The following is a 26074-nucleotide window of genomic DNA, read 5'->3' on the forward strand; positions in this document are numbered from 1 at the left end:
CGTCTTTGATTTCTTTTTAACAAAACTTATACAATAGTGAATTTTCTTAATTATTCATCGTGACTGATATTCATCAGAAAATAGTATTGTAGGAATTCAGGTATGTTAAGTAAAGGGTGCAAAAAAAACCCAAAAAAAAGCTTAAACAATGCAAGAAAATAAAACAAACTAAAAAAAAAACCACAAAAAAAACCCAACAACATAACCAGTGAAAAAAAGGGGGAAGTAAAGTAAAAAGCTAAAGGGAAATGGGAATACAACTTATTTCGACATAAGGGGTAGAATACAATGACACTTTGAATTACATGTAGTAGAACATAACTATTTTTGGCAATTATTTTTTTTTACATGTATCAAAGTAACAATATGTATAAATTTTCATAAGTACTAATATGTCAAATGAGTACAAGTGTACGCTTGATTAAATTAAAATTTTCGCTGTAGAGAAACATTGTAAATATGATATTTGTACATCGTTTTTCGTTGGTTGATCCACGTATTAATGGCTGTCGTTGTTGTGGTGTTGTCTCGTAGAAAAATTATCCATAAGTGGGTTCATTTAGACACAAAATTCATGGTTCGTGCACTAAAGTGTTTTCCTAGAGTTAAACAAATACACTGCTGTGGTAAAATGTGTTTGAATTTGTCATTTACATTTTATCGGGATTTTTTACCAAGAGTCATTTACCATACCTGTTGGCACTATTTGTTTATGTTAAAAACCATGTTTGATCTACTCTTTCAACGACATTGTAATATAAATTTACCGTACATGATTTTTCCTGTTTCATAAATTAGTATATCTAAAGGAAATCATTTTTGTTTTAGTCGTTACAAATGCGTTTTAATAATAAAATATACAACAAAACATGTGCCGAAATGTACCCTGGAATAATATTCCGATTAAAATATGCATCGTTCATATCAGAGTCGTTCATTTATGGTCAGGGTTTTTTTCAAAGTTTATGTTTAAGTCAAATCTCTGTTTTTTTCTGTTTTATATCTATTTTTATGTCATCCAGTATAAGGTCGATAAACTACTTTACATATAGTAAAATACAGCATATAAATAAGTCAACGTTAGTATCTTTAACTCTAAATGCATTTTCTCATTTTACAACTAATTAAAAAACTACTCTTGAACCCTAGTTTATAATCTCATCTTAACAACCACCGCCTCCTCCTCCTCCTCCTCCTCCACCTCCGCCACCTCCACCTCCTCCTCCCACTTCGCCCAATCCACCCCGTCCGCTGCTACTGCATGAACCGTCGCCATGACACATTTTCAAAATCAAAAAAGAAACACCAAAATACATGATACAACCAGATACTATCAATACGATTATGAGTTCCCATGCTATTGAATCATAGGAGCATTTTCCTTCTTCTAAAGCTTTTCTGAAAGAAAATTGCATCAATATATGAAACACTATTTACAAGCTAATATACAACACAAATTGGATACAATCAACAAAGTGATAAATTAAAAGATAATTGAAATTATAGATAACTAGCATGATTTTTTAAAGCTGTATGCGTTTGCAGTTATATATGCGGTATGAATTATGAGCCTTAGAGATTTTCCAATCAAAATTCACAATGTCGGATACTAATTTTATTTTTTCACATTTACAATTACAGTTTTTAGAGAATAATACGTTATTGTATTATTTACATTTCATTAACCAAGTGTACCGGAATCAGACAATAAAATCACAAGATGAATAATTGTTTTGTTTCAGACATATAATAAAGTGGATTATAAAATGACGGACAAATCAGCATGTGCAATACTGAGGACGTTGCTCAGTCGATATAAATCAAGAGTTCATTCTGCTTTTCGGACTCGTCCAATACGCCAGACATGCGATTCGTCCACACAAGTGACTCTCAGATGAAAAATGTTCGAAAAAGTACAAAGTTAAATAGCACAGAGAACCAAAAGTTCCAAAACGTTGCGACCAATACGGCTTTCTGTCTATGTTAAGAACATCCTTGTTATTTAGAATAATTCATACTTTTGCGAACAGTAAATTTTATTAAATTACTATTTAATAGATATACATGATTAAACTGATGTGGTGACTAACTACAGAATAAAAACGGATACATTACATAAAATAACCATAAATCATGAATGACATCAATGTTGACAAATATGTCATCATCACTGAACGATCTAAATTTGAAAATATTATTTTATAATTATTATGTTTGTTTGCGATGTTTAAATACGCAGACTCTGTTGTAACTACTCTACCGTTGTCAAATTCAAAATATTTACAAATTTAGATCGTTCAGAGCTGTTTATTTGGAATTTGTATTGACGCAATCGTTCTTGTAACATCATAACTGTCTTCACCGTTAAAGTTTTAGAATTGTGCTAGTTCATATCGCATATTATTATTTTTATTTAAAGCATATATTTAAACTCTTTGTTGTTATTAGCCATATAACCTGTGTCATTTTTCACACATTTTTAGAATGGTGCAAGCGTCTTAACTAATGTTCGGTTTGACTTTTTTTTATTGTATAAATTTCAAGATTGTTATAGTTTACTCTAAGTAGACTGACATATGATTCATTTAACATCACAATCAAATTGATGAAGGATATATGTTATCCGAAATATTTATAAATAATTACATTAATTTTATAGTTTCCTTTTTTTATTGGTGTTGTTGTGAACACTTTTTAGGCGTTATTTATTATTTGCACAACATTTTCCAAAAGACCAAAAACGAGAAAAGAATAATTTAACATTACGCATTTGACTAGCAGGTCGCATAACTGATGTTCTTAAACCCTGATGACTGCCATTGGTGATACCAAATAAACGGATCACAAGATGTAACAAAATGGATCTGATTATTAAAAAGTAAAATCACAAAAATACTGCACTTTTATAGCAATTCAATTTTTTTTTCAATTCAAAGTTTTATTGCCATATAAACTACACAGTTTGTGACATACAACAACAACAAAAACAAATAAAGACAATAACTAAGTAACTCAATATATATACACAAATTCAGGTAAATATTAAAGGGTCCCCTGTCCTCAGTTCCATTGACTTTTTTATAAAGGATCCTAGTTTATTCACTTGTGTTGGTGTTGATGGGTTAAGTAAATATATAACTTTGTCATTGTCAGTGAGATTATAAATGAATTACTTTCTCTGTTAATGCAATTAAAATATGTTAATCTAATATTTGAATTATGAAAACAATTTATTAAGAAATGTTTCTCATCATCTAGTACTTTGCATTTTTTGCAAAGTCTCTCTTCGCGAGGAATTTTAAAATGCCTTCCTTTTTCAATTAGTAATGTATGGTCACTGATTCTAAGTTTTGTAATTAATTTTCTAAATTCAAAGTTTGGGTTAGAGAGGTAAGGTTTGATCAATAGATTTGGCTCAAGTCCTTTATAAAAATTTAATTTACTTTTATCGTCAATAGATTTCAACTTATCCATTAACAGGTTGTTGTAATATGAGTTTATTTGGGGTTTAATATAGCTTTTAATATGTTTTATTTGTTTTAAATTATTACTGGTTTTTAGTGTATCTATATCAATGTTAGATTCAGAAAGAATATCTTTTGCAAAAGTGAACCATGAATAGGAGCCACTAGAATCCAAAGTTTTAGTTAATTGAAAAGATTCATGTAATAAGGGATTCAAATTTGAGGTGAAAGGCCTTGCTAAATACATAATAGTTTGGGTTTTTATATGACATTCAATAGGCAGTCTTCCCAATTCGTTCCTTGTACAAAAATTTGAGGCACTCTTGTTAGTGCCAAGGGTAAACTTGCAATAAACAAGATGCAAGTTTTCTATTGGAGTCTTGTCAATAAAATTAAATGGGTCCACAATTTTTCCAGAAACCAAAGCTCTTTTTTTAGCTTTGTAATATGTTATATATGAGTCCAAATATGTTATCTCAGAATTATAAAAATTAGTATATGTTTTAATAGAAAACGAAACCTTTTTTGCCTTTTTTGTTAATTCAGCTGTACTTTGACTGAGATTACCATTTGATTTAATCAGCAGACCCAAGTAAGGATATTCCATAACATTCTCTGTTTTTTTGTTTTTATATACAAGTATAGATGTTTCAGGCTTTTGCTTTGTTGTTGAAAAGACCATACTTTTTGTTTTATTTATGTTCAGAAAAAGCTGCCAGTTTTCACAAAACATGGAAACTTTATTTAGACTATTGTGGAGACCCTATTTAGATTCTGATAGTAAAAGCAGATCATCAGCAAACAGGAGGGAGCCTAGTTTACTATTTATGAGCTCCAATGGACTTGAGTTGTCATCTTCCAAACCTTTAGTGATATCATTTATAAAAATATTGAACAAAGTAGGACTTAATGAGTCCCCTTGTTTCACATCTCTAGTAATGTCAAAATAGTCAGAAATGTGATCTTTATATTTTAAAGAGGATTTTGTATTTAAATATTGTTTTTTTATTACCCTGTAAAAAGACTTTCCTACTCCCATTTTGCATAATTTATATAGAAGGGCTGTCCTCCATACAGAGTCAAATGCCTTTCTTAAGTCAATGAAGCATGCATATATTTTTCTGTTATTTTTGTGTATATATTTATTAATTAAAGATTTTAATATGAAAATACTGTCAGCAGTTCTGTGGTTTTCTCTGAAGCCAAACTGACAGTTATTCAGCTGTTTATCCACAACTGTGATTAGTCTATTATTGAGTACAGCATTGAATATTTTAGGAAGATTGCTGATTAAAGATATACCTCTGTAATTATTGGGATCAGATTTGTCTCCCTTTTTATGAAGTGCTATTATATATGAGTCCTTCCATGATTTTGGGTATATACCCGTTTATAGAATTAAATTAAATATTTTAACAATTGACTTAATTATTACTTGATTTGAGGTTTTAATTATTTCATTTATAATTCTATCTGGTCCAGCAGACTTTTGAAGTTTTAGTCCTCTGATTACCTTATTTACTTCTGAACAAGATATTGGAGCATCTGTTTCAGCTTTGAAATCTATATTATTTTCTAATAGCTTTAATTGTGATTCAATGTCTATCATAAAAGCATTATTTTTAGAAGAAGGTTTACCTTGATCTTGAAAATGCTTTATTAAAACTTCTTCATCTTTTTATACCTCTGGTATTTCATCTTTTTCGTTTTATTCTTAAGAGATTTTAAAATTTTCCAATATTCCTTTGGATTTTGATTGATATAATCATATAAACAATTATAAAGTTTTTGTTTATATTCATACTTTTTCTGTTTAACCATTTTCTTTAAGTTTTTTTTTTAACTCAAAAAACTTTTGCTTTAAACTATTATTATTTGGATTATTCCTTATTTTTTTTCCTATTTTATTTATTTGACGCTTGGTTCCATATATAGCATTGTCTGACCAAGCTTGTTTAAATTTCTTTTTCTTTTTCCACCTCTTAGTTTTTGGAGTTGCTTTACAAGACAGGCTTGAAATATTATCTAAAATTTTTGTCAATTTTTCTGTAGCCTCATCAACACCAACCTGATTTTCCTCGTAATTAACCATTTCAATCTCTATTATCTCATTCTTTACATTTTCAGTCAATAAAGTATCAATAAGTTTACGTTTAGAATTTTCTGACCATTTATAAGATTTAATCCAGTGCCACCCTTTTCCCTCAAGGCCAATTTCTTTATCTATATTTATAGAGCACTTCATATATAAGTAATTTGAAAATGATAATAGCGCTAAACCTCTCACATTGTACAACATTCTCATCAACTTCAGCCTTCAACAATGAGCAAACAGCAAGAACAAACTTATTACTAAAAATAAAACAACAAACCTGCGAAAATGGTATACCGCAAATATTAGGTGCAAAAATATGAACACCATATCCGGATAGATATTTGTTTATACATTGCCAAATTAACGGATCACAAGATGTTACAAATGGATCTTATAATTAATCTATTATCAAACAGAAAACGATAATTCAAAACAATTCTGATGGTGTACCACAAACACGAGAACTTGTTTATATATTGTCATTTTATATATATATATATATAATTTGTAGGATCCTTTACTATAGATAATTTAGCTGATATGTAAGAAAAAAGTAAAAATACAAAAATATTGAGGAAAATTCAAAAAGGAAAGTCCCAAATCAAATGGCAAATTCAAAAGTTCAAACACATCAAACGAATGGATAACAACTGTCATATTCCTGACTTGGTACAGGCATTTTCTTATGTAGGAAATGGTGGATTGAACCTGGTTTTATAGCTAGCTAAACTTCTCACTTGTATGACAGTCGCATCAAATTCCATTACATTGTCAACGATGTGTCAACAAAACAAACAGACACAATAGGTAAAAATGTCAAAAATAGGGGTACAGCAGTCAACATTGTATTATCATCTTAATCACTATAAAAACAACAAATGTAACGAAGAAGCACAAAAAGGCATACATCAAATTTAACATTCTCATTTTGCTTACATTATACGATTTTATTTATCTATGTAAAGTCCGCCCATAAAGGATGGAAGGTTTTCAGTATTGGTGTAAAATTGCGCACAGGTAGACATAAAATAATGTTGTCGTTCAAGTATGACGGAATAATAAATACAGAGTCAAGTAAAGTAGATATAACAAAACACATACTTAACAGTAAAAGTAATAATAATAAATAAAATAATTGTGTGGTTCAAAGTATAACGGGATACATAAGTACAGAGTCACGTCAAATATATATCACAAGTACCCTCATTTTTAGATAGACTCTTGAATTTTAAGAGTCAATATAAGATGAACGGATCATATAAACCGGAGGGGAAATATGATACAAGCTCAAACGAAAAAATATAAACGAGTCTAAATTGAAAACTACGTTCAAACCTATGATTGCGTTGAATAAAAACCGCAATTTTTATACGTGTGCATGTAAAACAAATTTCGTTGTAGAAGGGTCTAAAAACAGCACAAACAACATTTTCCAAAAGACCAAAAAAGTGAAAAAGTATATTTAAACCAAACGCATTTGACTAACAGGTCGAACAATTGATGTTCTTTAACCCTGCTGACTGCCATTGGCGATTGCCAAATGAAATTGATCACTAGATGCAACAAAATGGATCTTAATATAAATTTAATACTAAACAGAATTTTTTTTTTAACTTGTGGCCACGATGTTATGCCACAAACATACGGTGTCAATATTTTTTTAGTACACCAGATCCGAATTTCGACAATAAATGTCTCTTCAGTGATGTTAGGGATCGAAACGGTATTTGGAAGGCCATATAAAAAGTACACTCATTTTTTGAAATAGTACCCTCATTTTTAGATAGACACTTGAATTTTAAGAGTCAATATAGGATGAACGGATCATATAAACCGGAGGGAAAATATGATACAAGCCCAAACGAAAAATATAAACGAGTCTAAATTGAAAACTACGTTCAGACCTATGATTGCGTTGGATAAAAACCGCAATTTTTATACGTGTGCATGTAAAACAAATTTCGTTGTAGAAGGGTCTAAAAACAGCACAAACAACATTTTCCAAAAGACCAAAAAAGTGAAAAAGTATATTTAAACAAAACGCATTTGACTAACAGGTCGAACAATTGATGTTCTTTAACCCTGCTGACTGCCATTGGCGATTGCCAAATAAAATTGATCACAAGATGTAACAAAATGGATCTTATTATAAATTCAATACTAAACAGAAAACAATTACCTTGTGGCCACGATGTTATGCCACAAACATAAGGTGTTAATATTTTTTTGTACACCAGATCCGGATTTGGACAATAAATGTCTCTTCAGTGATGTTAGGGATCGAAACGGTATTTGGGAGGCCATATACAATGTACCCTCATTTTTAGATAGACTCTTGAATTTTAAGAGTCAATATAGGATGAACGGATCATATAAACCGGAGGAGAAAATATGATACAAGCCCAAACGAAAAAATATAAACGAGTCTAAATTGAAAACTACGTTCAAATCTATGATTGCGTTGGATAAAAACCAGAATTTTTATACGTGTGCATGTAAACAAATTTCGTAGTAGAAGGGTCTAAATACATCACAAACATCATTTTCCAAAAGACCAAAAAAGTGAAGAAGTATATTTAAACAACTGATGTTCTTTAACCCTGCTGACTGCCATTGGCGATTGCCAAATAAAATTATATATGAGACAACTCTCCACAAGTGACCAAATAACACAGAAATTAACACCAATAGTCTTCAGCCTTCAACAATGAGCAAAAACAATATTGCATACTGTCTATTTTGATAATTTGTTCAGTGAGACTGACTGAATTCTGACAAAACATTTCAACTGATTTAGTGTCAGATAAAAGATCCAGTGATAAGGGAAACAAAGGAGTCAACCCAAATTTCTACCGTAAACAGCAAGAATTAAATGGTCGAAATCAGCAAGTACTAAATGATCCAATATATTATCCCTAAGGAGTGCTTTTTTAAATTAAAAAGTATGATAGAGCAGACTTTGATTGTAATATATCTTGTAATTATTGTAAAGATATATACATGTATAATATAGCTTTTTTTAAATTGTTTCATATTCTTTATATTTTCATCAATTTTGAATTCTTGATTTACCTTAGATCACCTAAGTGCATCCTTAAATTATTTGACGAGTATACTTAGTAAATAAATGTTACTTTGTTATTCTTAATTTGAGAGCTATGTTTTTTCTGAAAAAAAGAGAGACGAAAGATACCAGAAGGACATTCAAACCTATAAGCCGAAAATACACAATGACTTTAAAATAAAAAGACAAACGGACGAACAATAGTACACAAAAAAAATAGACTAAGCAACACGAAAAATTGCAAGTGATCTCATGTGCTCCGAAAGGGTTAACATATCCTGCTCTACATCGTGTTGCTCATGTAATACAAACCCGGTAGTAAGTTTAATTCGGTAAGTCACGTACGTTCATGTATTCAGTTTTGAGTTGTCTAGTGGAGAGACCTCGTTAAATTTGCATCTTGTCACGAAGGTATTAACCTGTGGGATTTCATGATTAACGAATACAGTACGAACATATATACTAGAAATAAATCCATACTTGTATTCCTGTACCATGAATTTCAATCCTCCTTCAAAGTCATCAGATAAAAAATAGTCTTCCTTTGCTTTTTTGTATATGCCAGTTATGCACTTTTCATTCAAAACCTTGAAAGCAGCTTCACCAGCTGATGTATATATCTACAGAACAACATGAATCATCGTCATGTCAAATATGATATTTGCTAGTAAACAAGTTCATTGCAGCAATATTTACCAGAAGTTTTTAAAATTCAAAAATGTTGCTATATTTTGATTTATGCTTAAGATATCCGCTCTGGTCGTCAAGGCTATGCTTTAGTTGCATCTTGAAAATGTAAACATAGCCAAATATCCTTTTTTCACATTTCCAAGTGACGTAGCCGTTTGTCGTTATCTTAAAAAAATGACAAAGGTCGACAAACTTTGTTATTCTAGAGGTTATTAAAAAACAAAAACAGACAACAGTAATGACTTTGAAAAGATGCCAAACTCTTGCTTCTTTTAAAAAGCGGTAAACTACTGTTACCTTAATTTTTCTCATTGCTAGTAATATGTTGAATAATAAAGCTAGATCCTCCTGAAGGCAGTTATTATAATTTAAGATATTGATGGTAGCAGTCATGAAATCGAAAGTCGCGAGTACTCTCAGATCTGTTCATTGTGTCTTTTTGTGTCGGGATGTATAAGTACCCGGCCACGTCCACTTGTATTTTTTTCATCTGATGAGTTAAGCCTTTTTCAACTGGTTTTTATAGTTTGTTCTTATGTTGTACTGTTATACCACTGTTCCAGGTTAGAGGGATAGTTGGGATCCCGCTAACATGTTTAACCCCGCCACATTATTTGTGTATGTGCCTGTTCCAAGTCAGGAGCCTGTAATTCAGTGGTTGTCGTTTGTTTATGTGTTACATACTTGTTTTTCGTTCATTTTTTATATAAATAAGACCGTTAGTTTTCTCGTTTGAATTGTTTTACATTGTCTTAAAGGGGCCTTTTATAGCTGACTATGCGGTATGGTCTTTGTTCAATTTGTTGAAGGCCGTACGGTGACCTATAGTTGTTAATGTCTGTCATTTTCGGTCTCTTGTGGACAGTTGTCTCATTGGCAAGCATACCACATCTTCTTTTTTATATTACATTTCAAACTATTGTTTTGAAAGTACCGCATTACATGATAGATATGGAAGAGGAACTTCTGTATCTGCTGGCCTCTAAGTCAGGTTGTTGATAAGTATAAAACTAATGACATGCTTTATTGCCGAAGACACAATCATGTTCAAATGAAGTCAACGTAAGAAATTATAAGCCAGCATACACCCTTTATCAATGATAAAAACCAAAACCGTGTAAGGCGTGTTTTTCTTAACCCCTTGTTTGCTGAATAGTATATATGTTTTTCAGGGATGGGCACGACTACTGACAAATTTAATCGATTATTTACATGAAGGATTTTTGTGCAATCGATTAATAATCGATTACTCAAATTTTAGTATGTAATCGATAACAATCGATTACTTTATCAAAAGTAATTACATTACTTTTCGATTACTGTCAATTACATACTTCAACATTTCAACAAAAAATAACATTGAGTAAAACACAATTATATTGCTCAACATTTGTATATATAGTTGAAATTAAGATCTTTACCTAATGCATCATTCAAAGCATTGTTTCTAAATTATAAGTTAATAGCTGCTTTTTAGATCAAATCTCTTGATGAAAATTAGAAATATTTAAAAAATCTTGTAATTTTGACTTTCAACATATATGAAAGATGTCATCGCATTGCAATAATCACTTATTCATAACTAATTATTTTCAAAAAAATAGCTTTCTTACTTACACGTTAGCTTTTTTGTTTTTACTCTTTAAAAAAAAATATTTTAGCATAGTTAATTACAATGTTTAAGGAAATATAAAAAAAGGAGAATAATTAATTAGTTCAGCTAATTTTTAAGATCAAAATTTATTTTTATAATGACATGCATGTTTTAAAACTTTTGTTTGGATAACCACCCTAATTACATATTATTTAACTGCCACTGGAGTACAATTTATAACCTGGGGCTAAATATTGTAAATTTCCTTCTTTATTAGACATAATTAGATAATTGAAATAAAAACAAAGTATGTTTGTTATTGATAAGAAGACTATGATCATCTCATTAGTATAGGCAAGAATGTTGTTAACTTCTCCAATCAAATTATATACAAAATATATTTATAGTGTCAAAGGGATACATGTATCTATTTCTAAAAAGAATTGCTATGCATTGCCATCGATTCATTGTTAAAAGGATTTTGTGTTCTTTTTAAATTTAATTTATATACATGTATATTTATCATAACATTTAAGAAATCAACTGTTAATGTATTCTTAGCTTTAATTTCAACTCTGATTGAAAATGATGTTTTCAGGAAATTTAATACAAATAAGCTTACTACTTTTTAAAAATGTAGTACAGAACTGAACGAAAGACAGACACATTTCTTATTTAAGATCTATTTTATTTTTTCAAATCTATTTTCTTATTTAAATATTAAAGCTCTTGAATTATTGACAAGCACATACATCCATTTGTTTCAAAAGCTAGATATAAAGTAAATTTAGGTAGGGGAGGGATTTGGTTACTCATAATGCAGCTAGAGACAATAGATAGAAATAAGGCAGTTGCTTAAGTATTGTTAATCCATAATATTTTACCTGTACTACAAAGTGATAACATACATATTTTCCTCTGAAATAGGTTATTTTTCATCAAACTATTTTACTAAAGTAATCGAAATGTAATCGAAAAGTAATCGATGATTACATCCAAATTTTTGCTGTAATCGATTAAATTACGATTACATGTAATCGAAAATGTATTCGATTACAGATTACTGTCGATTACTTGAAAAAATGTAATCAATTACAATCAATTACGATTACAGATAACGATTACCCCATCCCTGATATTTTTATTGTTGCTTGTCTTTTTGTCAATCTTGCTTTTGACTAAAGTGTTGCCTGTTTTAAAACAATAAACGATAGGTCTTAGTTATACATGAAATAGGCAAATTTCGATATAATATTGTTCAAATGAAGAACTTTGTATTAACTTTTGATAAACTGTTTAAAAAATACAAAATGTTTTTCGAGAAAATCTTATTTTTTTTAACTTTGCTGGATCATTGGAATTTACTAAGATATATACTTCCATAAAGGAATGTTACTTGTTTTTTATAGTTGTTAAACAGTTTTCTTTGTCTTCTATTTGATAGATCATTTTTTTCCATTTTTATTTTAAAATATGTTGGGGTTAAGTGTTCTTTTAATATACATAAAAAGTTCTTGATTGTTAAAACAAAATGTACGCATTTATCACAACCTACAGCATTCTCGGTGAAACGTTTGTTCTATTTCGGAAAAAAAATACACAAGATATAAACTATTTGTTACCAATATACAAAAAAGTGTGACATTGTTATGTTTTAACCCTAATATAATCTTTTATAATTTACATAAAAAAAAACAATTGGTAAAATATGGTATGGATTTTCACATCTTTGAAGGCCATGAGTTAAACAGTTGTTGTTTTGCATTTTCGTTTTTTTACCTTAACCGTCAGTCGATTGCTGTCTGAGCAGGGTTTCCGCTGGCGGTCGCCATTTTCGCAATTTGCGAAAAAATAATAATTGTGGCGATTAAAATTCGTCATTTGCGAAAGAATTTGGCGAAAGAAATATATGTAACGATTTATGTTTAGCCATCTTGTTTATTTACTTATTTCGGGTTTCTCGGACTTGACCAGATCAGACAATACTCGGAATTCACCTTGAACTCGTTAAGGGATTTGACAGAAAATCAATAATCAGCTGATTGCATATTTAGCTATCGACATCAAAGGACTAATTAAGGTGTTAATTGTATTATATGACAAAATGATATGGTTAAATGGCGTCCGTCACATGTCACAAAAGGGATTTATTATTACAACTTTGCGACGCATGTGTTTGAAGCAAAAGTTTTGACGCTTCCTCTCAATCCGTCTTTAAATTATAGTCCAGAAAAAAACTGTTATTATGCCGAAAAAGGTTCAAAAGCAAGAAAGGTCTCTGATTTTGAACATTATTATTTAACTTTGATATAGATAATTGATTTGAGTGGGTACTTTAAAGTCGTTTCAGTGACACACGTGTTTCATGCATAGTTTTAATTGTTTATGATGGTTTAGAAAAGAAAACTGTCGTTATGAAGAAATCTATTCAAACGGTTGGCATGAGAGTAACCCTTCAATGTAATGACTACACCTTACACAAGGGATCAATTCCAAGTGATAATATGTTTTTGTTTTGTTGTAAAAACCTCTTCTTATTGAGGGGGTGGGGGGGCTGGAAAAAAAGGAATATTTTAAAAGAAAAATATATTTGTGTTACTTGGCGAAAAAAAAATAATAAAGTGGCGAAAAATATATTTTTTTGGCGAAAGAGGTGGCGAAAAAAATAATTGATCCAGGGGAAACCCTGTGTCTGAGTGAAGTTCGTAACAATTCTGTTTCTTGTAATAGATGATAGATACATACATCATCCAATCAACTATCATAAAAAAAATCCTCCTTTTTACGTTTATGTTCAAGTTGACGACTCCGACTTACTAATTTTATTACCTGCCTATCGTATCGAGAAAGAAATATAACAACATTATTTCCACAAGATCCAGTTTCAAAGTTCCACTCGTATTTCCTCAGACTGGTTGCAAAAGTCTTTGCTTGACTTGTTCCCTTACTGAAACAAAATATAAATTTTAAATTAGAAAAAACACTGTAGATTTGCACTAAATTTCTCTACTGACTTCCATTTCTGTTCAACCCTGTAGGTAAACAATTAAGTGTATTCAGCATTATGTTGAATAGTTGATGACAACTGGCTTTTAGTATAAATATTAATGGTTTACATAAGACCGATAATTCACATCTGTATAAAATACATGCTATGACGCTAGACATATTTATTTTGGGAAAAATCTTGGCTAAAATCTTATAACTTGTAAACGATAGCTGAAAAAGGAAGATTCTTTTTCATTTTTTAAAGTTTGGCTAGTAAAGTGTTTCGTTTGCAATACTCACAGACCTACGTTTTACAAACATTTGAATGATGTTATTAGTTGAAATACTACTTCTTTTATTTTCGTACCTTTGGAACCAAAACAGTTGTGTTATCATAAACTCCTCTTTGTAAAAGGATTTGAAAAATAATTCTTGTGTAACAACTTATTGAAGTCAGAACAGAACTATCAGTGACGCTAAAATAACAACGATATTATAGTATAAGATCGATATTCGGCAACATCAAAATTACAGTTTAAAGAAGCCTGTATATATCTTCCACCTCATTTAGAAGTTTTGTATAAAATTGATAAAATACACAAACAATATTTATTATAGTTTTTGGTTAAAGAGCGAAAAATGGCGAAACATTTTCATATAAGGGTAATCTTAATCTACTTCAGTTTCATCAAGGGTAATAACTCTAGACCTATAAAAGTCTATGACGACTTCAGCCAAGATGTTTTTTATATATCTTGTCCTGCTTGAGCACTTTCTACTACACCTTATGTGGAAAACATAAAAATGAATAAATTTCGTCGCCTTTGTAAGGGCAATGACAATTGTGACATTTTCATAATAATTATTACCTCTGTTCTGCATGCATGAAAGTTGTATTTTAAGGACAAGGGCTAAAATTTTACATTTTTGTATAAATACCTGGGTCCTACATCTTTATGTAAATTTTCTAGACCCTCGTCAATAAATGAAGTTAAAACCCTTTATTGACTTTTTCCTTGTATAATATATTAATTCTAATACCTTGTATATATGATGAGTTTATTAATTACCATTTCACATATAAATCAAACATAGAGTGAGTTTAATTGGAAAGTCTTTACGTTGTGAATAATCGATATTTTGTTCATATGCAAGTTGGTTTTCAAAACTATCATTACCTCGTTTACATATGATCATATATGATATATATTTTATGAAATGAACTATAAAATTTTAACGAACGCAACCTATGTATTACTGGTAAATTATTAAACCAGGGATATCGTTACCATAATTACTTAAAACCTTTACTAATTTTTTCCATAGATATAAAGATTTGGTTTTGAAGTTTGGTTGTACCTGTAGAAAACTTATTTCAAACGGGATAGCACATCCTCATTTTTACGGAAATGTTGTTAACCGTGCCCGGAAATTTAAAAATGATCCATGTAAACTTGTCGCTCCTTTAAATAAACTCATCTAAAAGGTTACCTATTCAACACTGTAGTAAGATCGTTGAATATTGTTTTTATTGGTACACATATTGATTTTGTTATCAGTAAATTAAAAGCTAACTAAATATTACTAGTATGTTATATACATATATATATTCATGGATCTACAATCTGTCGATACCTGTAACTTGGCATTGCACAAGGTCATGTTTTTCTCTGGCTGTTTATGGCGTCTTTACACTAAATCAATTGGATGTTGGATGTGTACGGATTGATTGTTTAGTCTTAGATGCATGATTTTTTATTAGTTGTCATTGGCTTTGAACTAGCTGTCAGATAACTGCGAGTACTCTCAGATCTGTTCATTGCGTCTTTTTGTGTCGGGATGTACAAGTACCCGGCCACGTCTACTTGTATTTTTGTCCATCTGATGAGTTAAGCCTTTTTCAACTGATTTTTATAGTTCGTTCTTATGTTGTACTGTTATGCCAATGTCCTAGGTTAGGGGAGGGTTTGGATCCCGCTAACATGTTTAACCCCGCCACAATATTTATGTATGTGCCTGTCCCAAGTCAGGAGCCTGTAATTCAGTGGTTGTCGTTTGTTTATGTGTTACATATTTGTTTTTCGTTCATTTTTTTACATAAATAAGGCCGTTAGGTTTCTCGTTTGAATTGTTTTACATTGTCTTATCGGGGCCTATTATATCTGACTATGCGGTATGGGCTTTGCTCATTGTTAAAGGCCGTACGGTGACCTATAGTTGTTAATGTCTGTGTCATTTTGGTCTTTTGTGGATAGTTGTCTCATTGGCAATCATACCACATCTTCTTTTTTATATAAAAAGTCTAAAGGTGAAATAACACTACAGATATGAAATCTTCAATTTATTATCAATGATATCAAGTCAAATATTCTTTCGGGCATTATGAAAAATAACTATCCAATGACAATTTAGGCCAGATGAGCTAATATATAGATATGCTTAGACTGCCTACGAAAAAATTAATTAGCACAGAACAAACGACGATATGTTTCAACCCTCAGGTTATAATTCGGCTTTCAGTAACTAGAAAATTCTTATTAGTAAGCTTACTCCCGACAGTACAGCAAGGTTTAAGAAATATGTAATAGGAGAAAACAAAAACAATAATAACTAATGTAACATAACTAGATCAAACTTTGCATCTATACTACTGACGGAAGAGACCGATTTCATTGAGCTGCAACTCCTTTGAAACCATAAACAGTCGGAAATATTTTTGATGTGACGTATAAATGTAGTGTTTATGTTTGGCTTATAAATATCTTGATCTGAGCGTCACTGATTAGTCTTATGTAGACGAAACGCGCGTCTGGCGTACTAAATTATAATCCTGGTACCTTTGATAACTATTTACACCACTGGGTCGATGCCACTGCTGGTGGACGTTTCGTCCCCGAGGGTATCACCAGCCCAGTAGCCAACATTTCGGTGTTGACATGGATATCAATTATATGGTCATTTTTATAAATTTCTTGTTACAAAATTTTGAATTTTTCGAAAAAAAAACAAAAATTTCGTATCCCAGGAATAGATTACCTGAGCCGTATTTGGCACAACCTTTTGGAATTTTGGGTTCTCAATGCTCTTCAATTTTGTACTTGTAGGGCTTTATAACTATTTTGATCTGGGCGTCACTGATGAGTCTTATGTAGACGAAACGCGCGTCGGGAGTACTAAATTATAACCCTGGTACCTTCGATAACTATTATACATCCTAGATTTGTCTTTGGAACTATCTTTTTTCCTAAAAAAAAACGCATTTTTTTTTTAGAAATATCCGAATTCGGTCACTTTTGCTCACAGTCGACGTACTCCCTACGATTTCTATTTGTTTTCACACATAGTTTTGGTATCAATGATGGGGTGTAGTGGTTGGAACCCCCCTTTGTTGACGATTTATGGATTTAAAAGGGGACATACAGTTGAAACTCTTCCATTTAAAAATAGCTGGAGTCGCCCCTGCACTTGCCTATAAACTGTACCGCGATTTCGCAGGCATCTTCTAGTATAGATAATGCGAACTATTGATCACTTGACACAATGAAAATAATGGTGAGAACTAGTATTAATTAACGACGTACGAAGAAAAACATTCCTTGGTTTAAAACATCCCCGAAAATATTCTTGTTAGACCCTTGTTTTTTATAAATCATAAAGGAGGGAAAAATACCAAAACATAAAATAAAACACATTACCCCGAATTCATTCTGTTAACTATTGCTAATGAAATTCTGTATTTGCGCACATTACGGCAAATAGTTTTAGGTGGTTCAACAACAAAAAGCATCTCATCAATTTCATCAGCTGAAATGAACAAAACAAAAATTACGATTGTATACGATTGTATTCTATTGCAATTATCTATTTTTCATATTTAGATATATTTTTACTTCTTTAAAATTTAAAATGACAAAAAGCAGTTTTACACGTTATTATTAAACGTTTAAAGGTTAAGCATACGTTTATCTCAATGCATATAAATTATTTTTTTAGAGAAACTTTTAAATGTTGTGAAAATATATTAATTTTAGCCATGATTATGTATGTCATTTTATATTCTTTTTGATGTATTTAAATTGGTTTTGATGGTTGCAAACTCCATCGGAAATTTGAATTGAGATGATAACCATATGTTGAGGGAAAGATTAGAAATTGGCAAAAAGGGGACGGGTGGGGGTAAACAATTTATTGGGGGGGGGGGTAATTTTCTTCAAGATTTCTTATTTCAAATCGTATAACCGTTCTTTGACTACGGTTATTCTGTGTCAGAAACCTAAGAATAATGTGTCCAATTTTGTCCCAACTGTTCAGGGTTGTACCTATACGGTCGTATCCAGCTTCGCTTTAGGAAGCAATTTTATTGGAATTATTTTCAAGTTCTGTTATTTAATTATTTTTTAATCCCCATTTATGCAAATATTTTTTCGGTCTGTGCGTCTGTTTGTTGGTTCGTTCGTCCCTCTGTCTCGCTTCAAGTTTTTCAGGTTAAAGTTGTTTAGGTTTTGACCCCAATTTTCACGGTCAACTAAACATAGAAAATGATCGTGCAAGTTGGGCATCATTCATGTACTATGGACACATTGTTTATGTATAATTACATCTTTTGTTCTGCGCACAATGCTGGCGGGATATCTGGTCCGATCGAAAAGGTCGAACATTAAAAAACTGGCGTCAATACACGGACTAACAAATAATCTTAAAATTGTGCACATATGTCGGTACCAATTTTCTAATATATGAGTTTTTAAATATCAAGTCTAATTTTAAATAGTTGTGATATATTTTCTAGACTTCTTAAAAATTACCAGATACATTGTCCTCTCCTTTAAAAGGACCATTTATATTTATATATTTTGTCTGCTCTATGCATTGATCCTTCACATCAAAATAATTACCTGCTGTACTGTTTAGTATTTGACAAGGGTCACAAATCCATGAATATTTACAATGTCGTCCACACAGTCCACTTGCATTATGTGGCCTTGGCATTTTCCCTGCATCATATCCAACAAGACACTCCGGAGAAGCACAGAATGAACTATTAGTATGTCGAACAAGAAGATACCAAATCAGTAAAGGAAAAATGTAATGAAACTCATACCACGTTTTTTTCTTATGACAGAATCCTCGAGAGTTTATGTAATTTTGTTTAAATAAATCCATTTAAAAACTTTGTAAATGATTACTCGCTATTGTCACATTGGATACATCTGTAGAGTTATATACAAAATAGTTCCAACCAGTGCAGTTGCTAATTAGGTCTTTCCACTTTTCCGTGGAAAGACCTATTGGATTTCTTCTGATTATTATTATTATTATTATTATTATTTTTTTTTTTTTTTCTTCCGCCTAATTTGTTTCCTTCGCTGTTTTTTTGTTTCGCAAGATGTCGCTTAGATTTTTGGAATATGATATCGAACAGTTTATACGCTTTTGAAACCAACTCGTTTTAACCGAATACTTTCCCAAATAAGAGTTATCTCCCCGAACACTGTTTTTCTTGTTATCTCTAAGGCTTCGCAACCGTATAAGAAACCGACAAATTTATTTTTCCAAATTGCTCGTTATATCCTTAGGATGTTCTGTTTTATTTTGACCGAAGCCGTATATAGATTCCATATGACAGTTATCCCCCCTTTTATGTTTGATATAAGAATTTGCATTTCTAACTGGTAAACCATAAGTGATAGAGACCTAGGGTCTTTTGATTTGAGGTCCTTGGTCCAAAAAAATGAAAATAAGGTCAAGGTCAAAGGTCAAGGTCATATTATAAAATTTGATTTTGGCTGATTTTCACTTATTTTCAAAAGCCGTATAACTTATCGACAAATTATTTTTACTAAATTGTTAGTTGCGACATGTGGTAACACGTAGATTTTAGTCGAAAGAGTACGTAGACATTTGATGCCAGTTTTGCCCCCTTTTATATCTAATATTAGTTGTAAGGTAATACAACTCATTAACTATATATAGTAGAGGCCTAGAGTCTTTTGATTTGAGGTCCTTGGTTGATGACCTCGAAATTGAGCTCAGGGTCATAGGTAAATGTAATGTTCTAGATTTTGACCTTTGCTTTTACCTCATATGTATACATGATCAAGACTTGGGACTTTTTAAATTAGGTTGCAGGCAATTTGATCTAGAAAAAGACAACCGGAAGTGACCTTTTGTAAACCGGAAGTAGCTATATTTTGTCCTTCATTAATGAAAAAGTATATAGAACCATATATTTTTGGAATCAGTGTCACTTTAACTATCAAACTATACCGAAAATAACATCGTTTGAACCGGAAGTAAACAATTATCTCCCTTATCTATATGTTTTTCCATAGAAACCATACATTTTTGGAATTAGCGTTCAATAAGCTGTCATTTGACGGTACAATTGACATTTAAAACCAAATTTTAATATTTTCATATAAAAAAAGGTCTTAACTGGTGGAAAGACCATCAATGGTTCTCTGAACAATTGGTTTTTAATTTTATATATACATTTGGGAGTACGTGTATTTTGCAATTTTAAATACACAAATGTGTAAATAAACACAATTTTATTTTTAATACGCAAAAAGTAGTCGACCTTGAAATCTGTTCCGCGTGATTTGCAATAGATATCTATATCATGTACAACCATCTTAAACTGTAAACAAACTGCAGAAGTATCAGACACAGTAAATTTACAGTAGTGTATATTTTTTTATGTTTTATTTATAAAAATTTATACAATACGGGTACATTTGATTTGTGTACGTGTAATACACATTTTCCAAAAGTAATTCAGATAACTATTTTATAACACAAAAGGTATTTATCCTTAAAGGTGTTTATAGTTACATGTATTATCGTTCCGGGTGCGTTTTTAAATGTTAAACAGACGTTCCTAATTATTGTTCTGAAGGGGAATATCTCTACCAGCATTTCAAAAGGTTTATTTATTACACAAATCATATTTTTTATTTGCTTTTATTCTTATTTAGCCCTTATAATTATAATTGCAAAACAAAATGAAGAAAAAAAATTGAATAACCAACAACAAAATTTAGACAAAAAATAAATACCTATTACACAGATTGTCAATTTAAGATGTTTGTTATAATCAGGTTCTTTTCCTATGAGAACAAAAGAGGGACGAAAGATACCAAAGGGACAGTCAAACTCATAAATCTAAAACAAACTGACAACGCCATGGCTAAAAATGAAAAAGACAAACAGAAAAACAATAGTACACATGACACAACATAGAAAACTAAAGAATAAACAACACGAACCCCACCAAAAACTAGGGGTGATCTCAGGTGCTCCGGAAGGGTAAGCAGATCCTGCTCCACATGCGGCACCCGTCGTGTTGCTTATGTGATTACAAATCCGGTAAATAGTCTAATTCGGTAGGTCACATTCATGAAAGGGAAGGGGATTGTAGTTACGACGTGAGGAACATATCCGATATCATTTGTGAAATGGTTATTCCATAACGGTCAACCAACTCGTGATGGCGTCCGTAAAATTTACGAAGGGATGATTTCAACTTCACCATTTGGAACTCTTGATTTAATAGCTTCCTTGTGAGCAGTAACCCTCTATCAAGAAAATCATGATAGGAAATGCAAGCACGGGAATATCGTATCAATAGAACAAACGATGTGCCTCGAGCTCCTTGCCAACCTCTACTTATTTTCATACGAGCCGGAGTTCCTTCAGACATTTGTCAAAAACAAAAAGGCCTAGTTATTTAATTCCACATTAAGATATATTGATGATTTTTGTTCAATTAACAATCCGAACTTTTCTGATTGGGTTCCATTAATATATTCCCCAATAGAAAAAAGTGAAATCACAAAAATACTGAACTCAGAGGAAACTCAATTCGGAAAGTCCATAATCACATGGCAAATTCAAATAACAAAACGCATCAAAAATGAATGGACAAGAACTGTCATATTCCTGACTTGGTACAGGCACTTCAAATGTAGAAAATGGTGGATTGAACCTGGTTTTATAGCTAGTTAAACCTCTCACTTGTATGACAGTCGCATCAAATTCCATTATATTGTCACCGATGCGTGAACAAAACAAACAGACACAATAGGTAAAAATGTCAAAAATAGGGGTACAGCAGTCAACATTGTGTTATCATCTTAATCACTATAAAAACAACAAATGTAACGAAGAAGCACAAAAAGGGCATACATCAAATTAACATCCTCATTTTGATTATATTATACGATTTTATTTGTCTATGTAAAATGCACCCATCAAGGAAGAAGGGTTTTGAGTACTGGTGTAAAATTGCGCGTTTGAAATTCGCACAGGTCGACATGAAATAATTTTGTCGTTCAAAGTATGACGGGATGCAGAAATACAGTCACGCAAAATAGATATAACAAAAACTGCCTTAACAGTTAAAGTAATAATAATAAATAAAATAATAGTGTGGTTCAAAGTATGACGGGATACATTAGTACAGAGTCACGTCAAATGTATATCACAAAAACAGTGGGTTAACAGTAAAAGTAATATTAATAAATAAAATAATTTTGTCATTCAAGGTATGACAAGATACATTGGTAGAGAGTCACATCATAAAATAATTTTGTCGTTCAAAGTATGATGGGATACATAAGCACAGAGTTACGTCAAAAGGATATCTCAAAAAACAGACTTAACAGTAAAAGTAATATAAATAAAGACAAATAAAAGAATAATATAAAACGTTATTAAGATGATAAACAACGTCAGTACGCAAAATTTATACTTCAAGACCATCGTGTACTATTTGTGAAGTTGATACGGAATATTTATCAACAAGTTCTGGGTACCTTCCGTTGAACTTTTTTAGAAAAAGGACGAGACGTTCTTTGACATACCCCTGGTTCATCAACTTTCTGCTCAGACACTGGTGACGTTTTACAAAGTCTGAGTAGGAGCTGCAAGCTCTTGAATACCGAATAAGTTGGGAAATGTATATTCCATATGCGGGTGAAGTCGGTATAGAAATTAAACGAAAAAAAGACACGGTTTTCTCCGGCTCATTTTTAGACTTATTCCTCGAATTTGACATACACAGGCATCTCAGGACCATAATTTTTGACAAACGAGTAGATTTTAATTTTCTAAAATTTCAATTTCTCCCACCTTAGTAGCAATATACCAGCTTCACCTGCACATAGGATATACATTTCCCAACTTATTCAGTATTCAAGAGTTTGCAGTTTCTACTCAGACTTGTAATGCGTCACCAGTGTCTGAGCAGAAAGTTAATGAACCAGGGGTATTTCAAATAACGTCTCGTGCTTTTTTATAAAACATCGGAAGGTACCAAGACCTTGTTGATAAATATTCTGTATCAAATGCCAAAATAATAAAGGTTGGTCTTGAAGAATAGATTCTGGGTACTGACGTTGTTTATCATCTTAATAACATGTTATAGTACTTTTTTTTTTCTTAATGAATATTAGTTTTACTGTCTGGTCTGTTTTTGGTGATGTCCATTTGACGTTGGTCTGAACTTGTTCGTCCTGTCATTATGTTATTGTTCTTTGATAATTTTTGTATTCTTGTCTTTCCTAATTGCTGATGTGAAAGTCCACGCAGTTTTTGTTAGATTTGTTAATATTTGTATTCATCTGATAAGTTTAGCCTTTTCAACTGAGTTTTATAGTTCATTCTTATGTTGTACTGTTACACCACTGTTCAACATGAGGGGGATGGTTGGGATTGCTGTGCTGTACAAAATGTAGTTTCATTAAAATACTTTATAAAATCTTTATTTTGAATATTAAAAATACATACAAAGGTATCTAAACTATGAATTTATATACTAGTAGTTATATTTGCTCCGGTAGTGTTTGGAAATATTGAATAGTAATGGAAAATATAAAAAAAATAAGGAATTAACCCTGAAATTTTAATCTTTAATGATTTCACAGTTTAAGATCTTACAATATTATAATGTACATGCAGCCAAACTGTAAAAACTGTGAACTTTTCTGATAGAGTTGGGACTACAAGGATACCTGTTCCTGAGATTGACAGAATGGAGGTCAAGATAAACAGTTACTGTGTTGTATAAGTACAACTCATATTAAAACAAAATTTTTTTAATCAATCCATGTCCTGATTGTTTCTTCCTTTAAGTACATTGAGTAATTACATGAAGTATGTCTTCCAATAAATCAAGATCATTTCAAGACTTTGAATGTTATTTCACAATTCTTGTGTAAGATACCAATGATGTGTAAATAAAAATATACGAAACAGGATATGCCTATAGTATTTTGTTATGTGTTATGATTATTCATGCAGAAAGTGATAAAATTGATTAGTATATTTTTAAATTAAATACTTTATAAATATCTGAAATAAATGTACAGGTATCTGAACAATGTATTCATTTAGTTATTATTTTTTCCCGTTGGAAATTGAAATATTGAATATTAATTACAAATAAAAAAAAATTCAGGGGATGCACCCTACATGATACTACGATATTTTAATGTATCTACGAACATGCAGACAAATTGTGAATGTTTATGGACATGATGGAATGATCTAATTTCTCGGAGTTGTGTAAATTTTTAAATCTTATTACGAAAATGTGAATGAAATTACCAAAGGTCAATTCGCACATGTCAAAGTAAATTAAAAATTTAGTTTTTCAGATAAAACAAAACCATGTTATTCGATCACAATTTCATAATAAATCGAATATTGAAACAAATTGTAGTAACTATAATAATAGCGCTGTATAAGAATTTAATTTGTTGGAGATAGTATAAAAAAGTATCCTTTTGACTCGTGCGGTTTATGAATTTTGACTCTGTTCAACGTCCACCAGTATTTGCATCCATCAAGTGGTTGTAAAATGTCCTCTATAATACCAATCTTTTAACCTACTTTATATGTACTTATTGTTTTTAAACCTTATTTTACACACATAACACAAAACAACAGTAAAACGCACATCTACAGATAGTTATCCTACTACAACAATTACAAAAAATACTCCATTTATAGGAATGAACCACGCATCGCACACACGCAAACAAGACCTAGGATTAGAGGTGTTCTTTGGTCAACCTCCTTACCGTCTCACATTGTATATAAATCATTCTTTACAACTTATCAGCATTTTAAGTTATGTTAAGTTGATGTGCCACAAAAGAAAAATAATTGATAGAACGTAAAAAAAATAACTTTTATATAAGATAGTTCACTGTTGTCTGCTGTTCCCCTATTTTTTTACATTTTCGCCTATTAAGTCTGTTTATTTTGTTCACATATTGCTGTCAATAAAATGGAATTTGATGCTATTTCATTCAAATGAGAGGTTTAGCTAGTTATAAAACCAGGTTTAATCCACCATTTTCTATATAAGAAAATGTTGGTACCAAGTCAGGAATATGGCAGTTGTTATCCATTCGTTTGAGGTTTTCATTTTGCCATTTGATTAGGAACTTTATTTTTGAATTTTCTTCGGAGTTCAGTATTTTGTTAGTGATTTTAAATTTTAGACTGAAAAAAGGGTCTAGTATAGGTTAAGAATTGGTTAAGGCGTTTTCAGACGGGGTTGAGTAATGTCGAGTAAAATTTTAAAGAACAATTCAGACTGGTCGAGTAAAACTCAGTACAGTCGATTACAGATATTGGTCATTTCAGACTTTTACTGGTTTTTAGTGATATACATGTAATACGGGGTTCACACAGTGAGGATTATTGCTCCCGTTTGAGATAAGACAGCGCTTAGACACGAAAAGTAAAAAAAGTCGGAGTACTATCCTCATGATCTGGAATGTCCTATTATTGCCTGAACGCTGAATTATACGTTCGTAACAGATTCCCTTGGATCGGAGAGGTCGGACAAGCACCCCAGACAGTTAGGTGCGTCCCGTAACTTTCGGGAAAACTCATCCAATTTTGTCTAGTCAGATTACAATCGTGATATTCCTGACTTTGTACATGCATTCTTTTTATGTAGAAAATTTTCGAACACAAAAATTTTCTACATAAAAAGAATACATGTACAAAGTCAGGAATATGTTAGTTATTAACTATTCATTTGATGTGTTTCAGCTTTTGATTTGCCATGGCATTTGTTAAAGGATTTTACGGTTGTGAATTTGCCTTAGAAATTGGTATTTTTGATATTTTACTTTTTGACAAGTATAAACATATATCATGTA

At 31.2% G+C, this 26074-nt stretch overlaps 1 protein-coding gene across 1 annotated transcript; it reads right to left on the reverse strand.

The window, feature by feature from the left end:
* Positions 1–388: 388 nt before the first annotated feature.
* Positions 389–19146, reverse strand: LOC139492266 (uncharacterized). The gene is made up of 5 exons (XM_071280479.1): positions 18791–19146; positions 17591–17699; positions 13737–13854; positions 9104–9243; positions 389–1398 (listed from the first exon to the last, which is right to left on the reverse strand). Exons 1-5 carry the CDS (start codon positions 19056–19058, stop codon positions 1164–1166), a joined length of 870 nt encoding a protein of 289 aa, XP_071136580.1. The 5' UTR covers positions 19059–19146; the 3' UTR covers positions 389–1163.
* Positions 19147–26074: the final 6928 nt, after the last annotated feature.

This window comes from Mytilus edulis, chromosome 10 (assembly GCF_963676685.1).
Source record: "Mytilus edulis chromosome 10, xbMytEdul2.2, whole genome shotgun sequence".
NCBI classification, from domain to species: domain Eukaryota; kingdom Metazoa; phylum Mollusca; class Bivalvia; order Mytilida; family Mytilidae; genus Mytilus; species Mytilus edulis.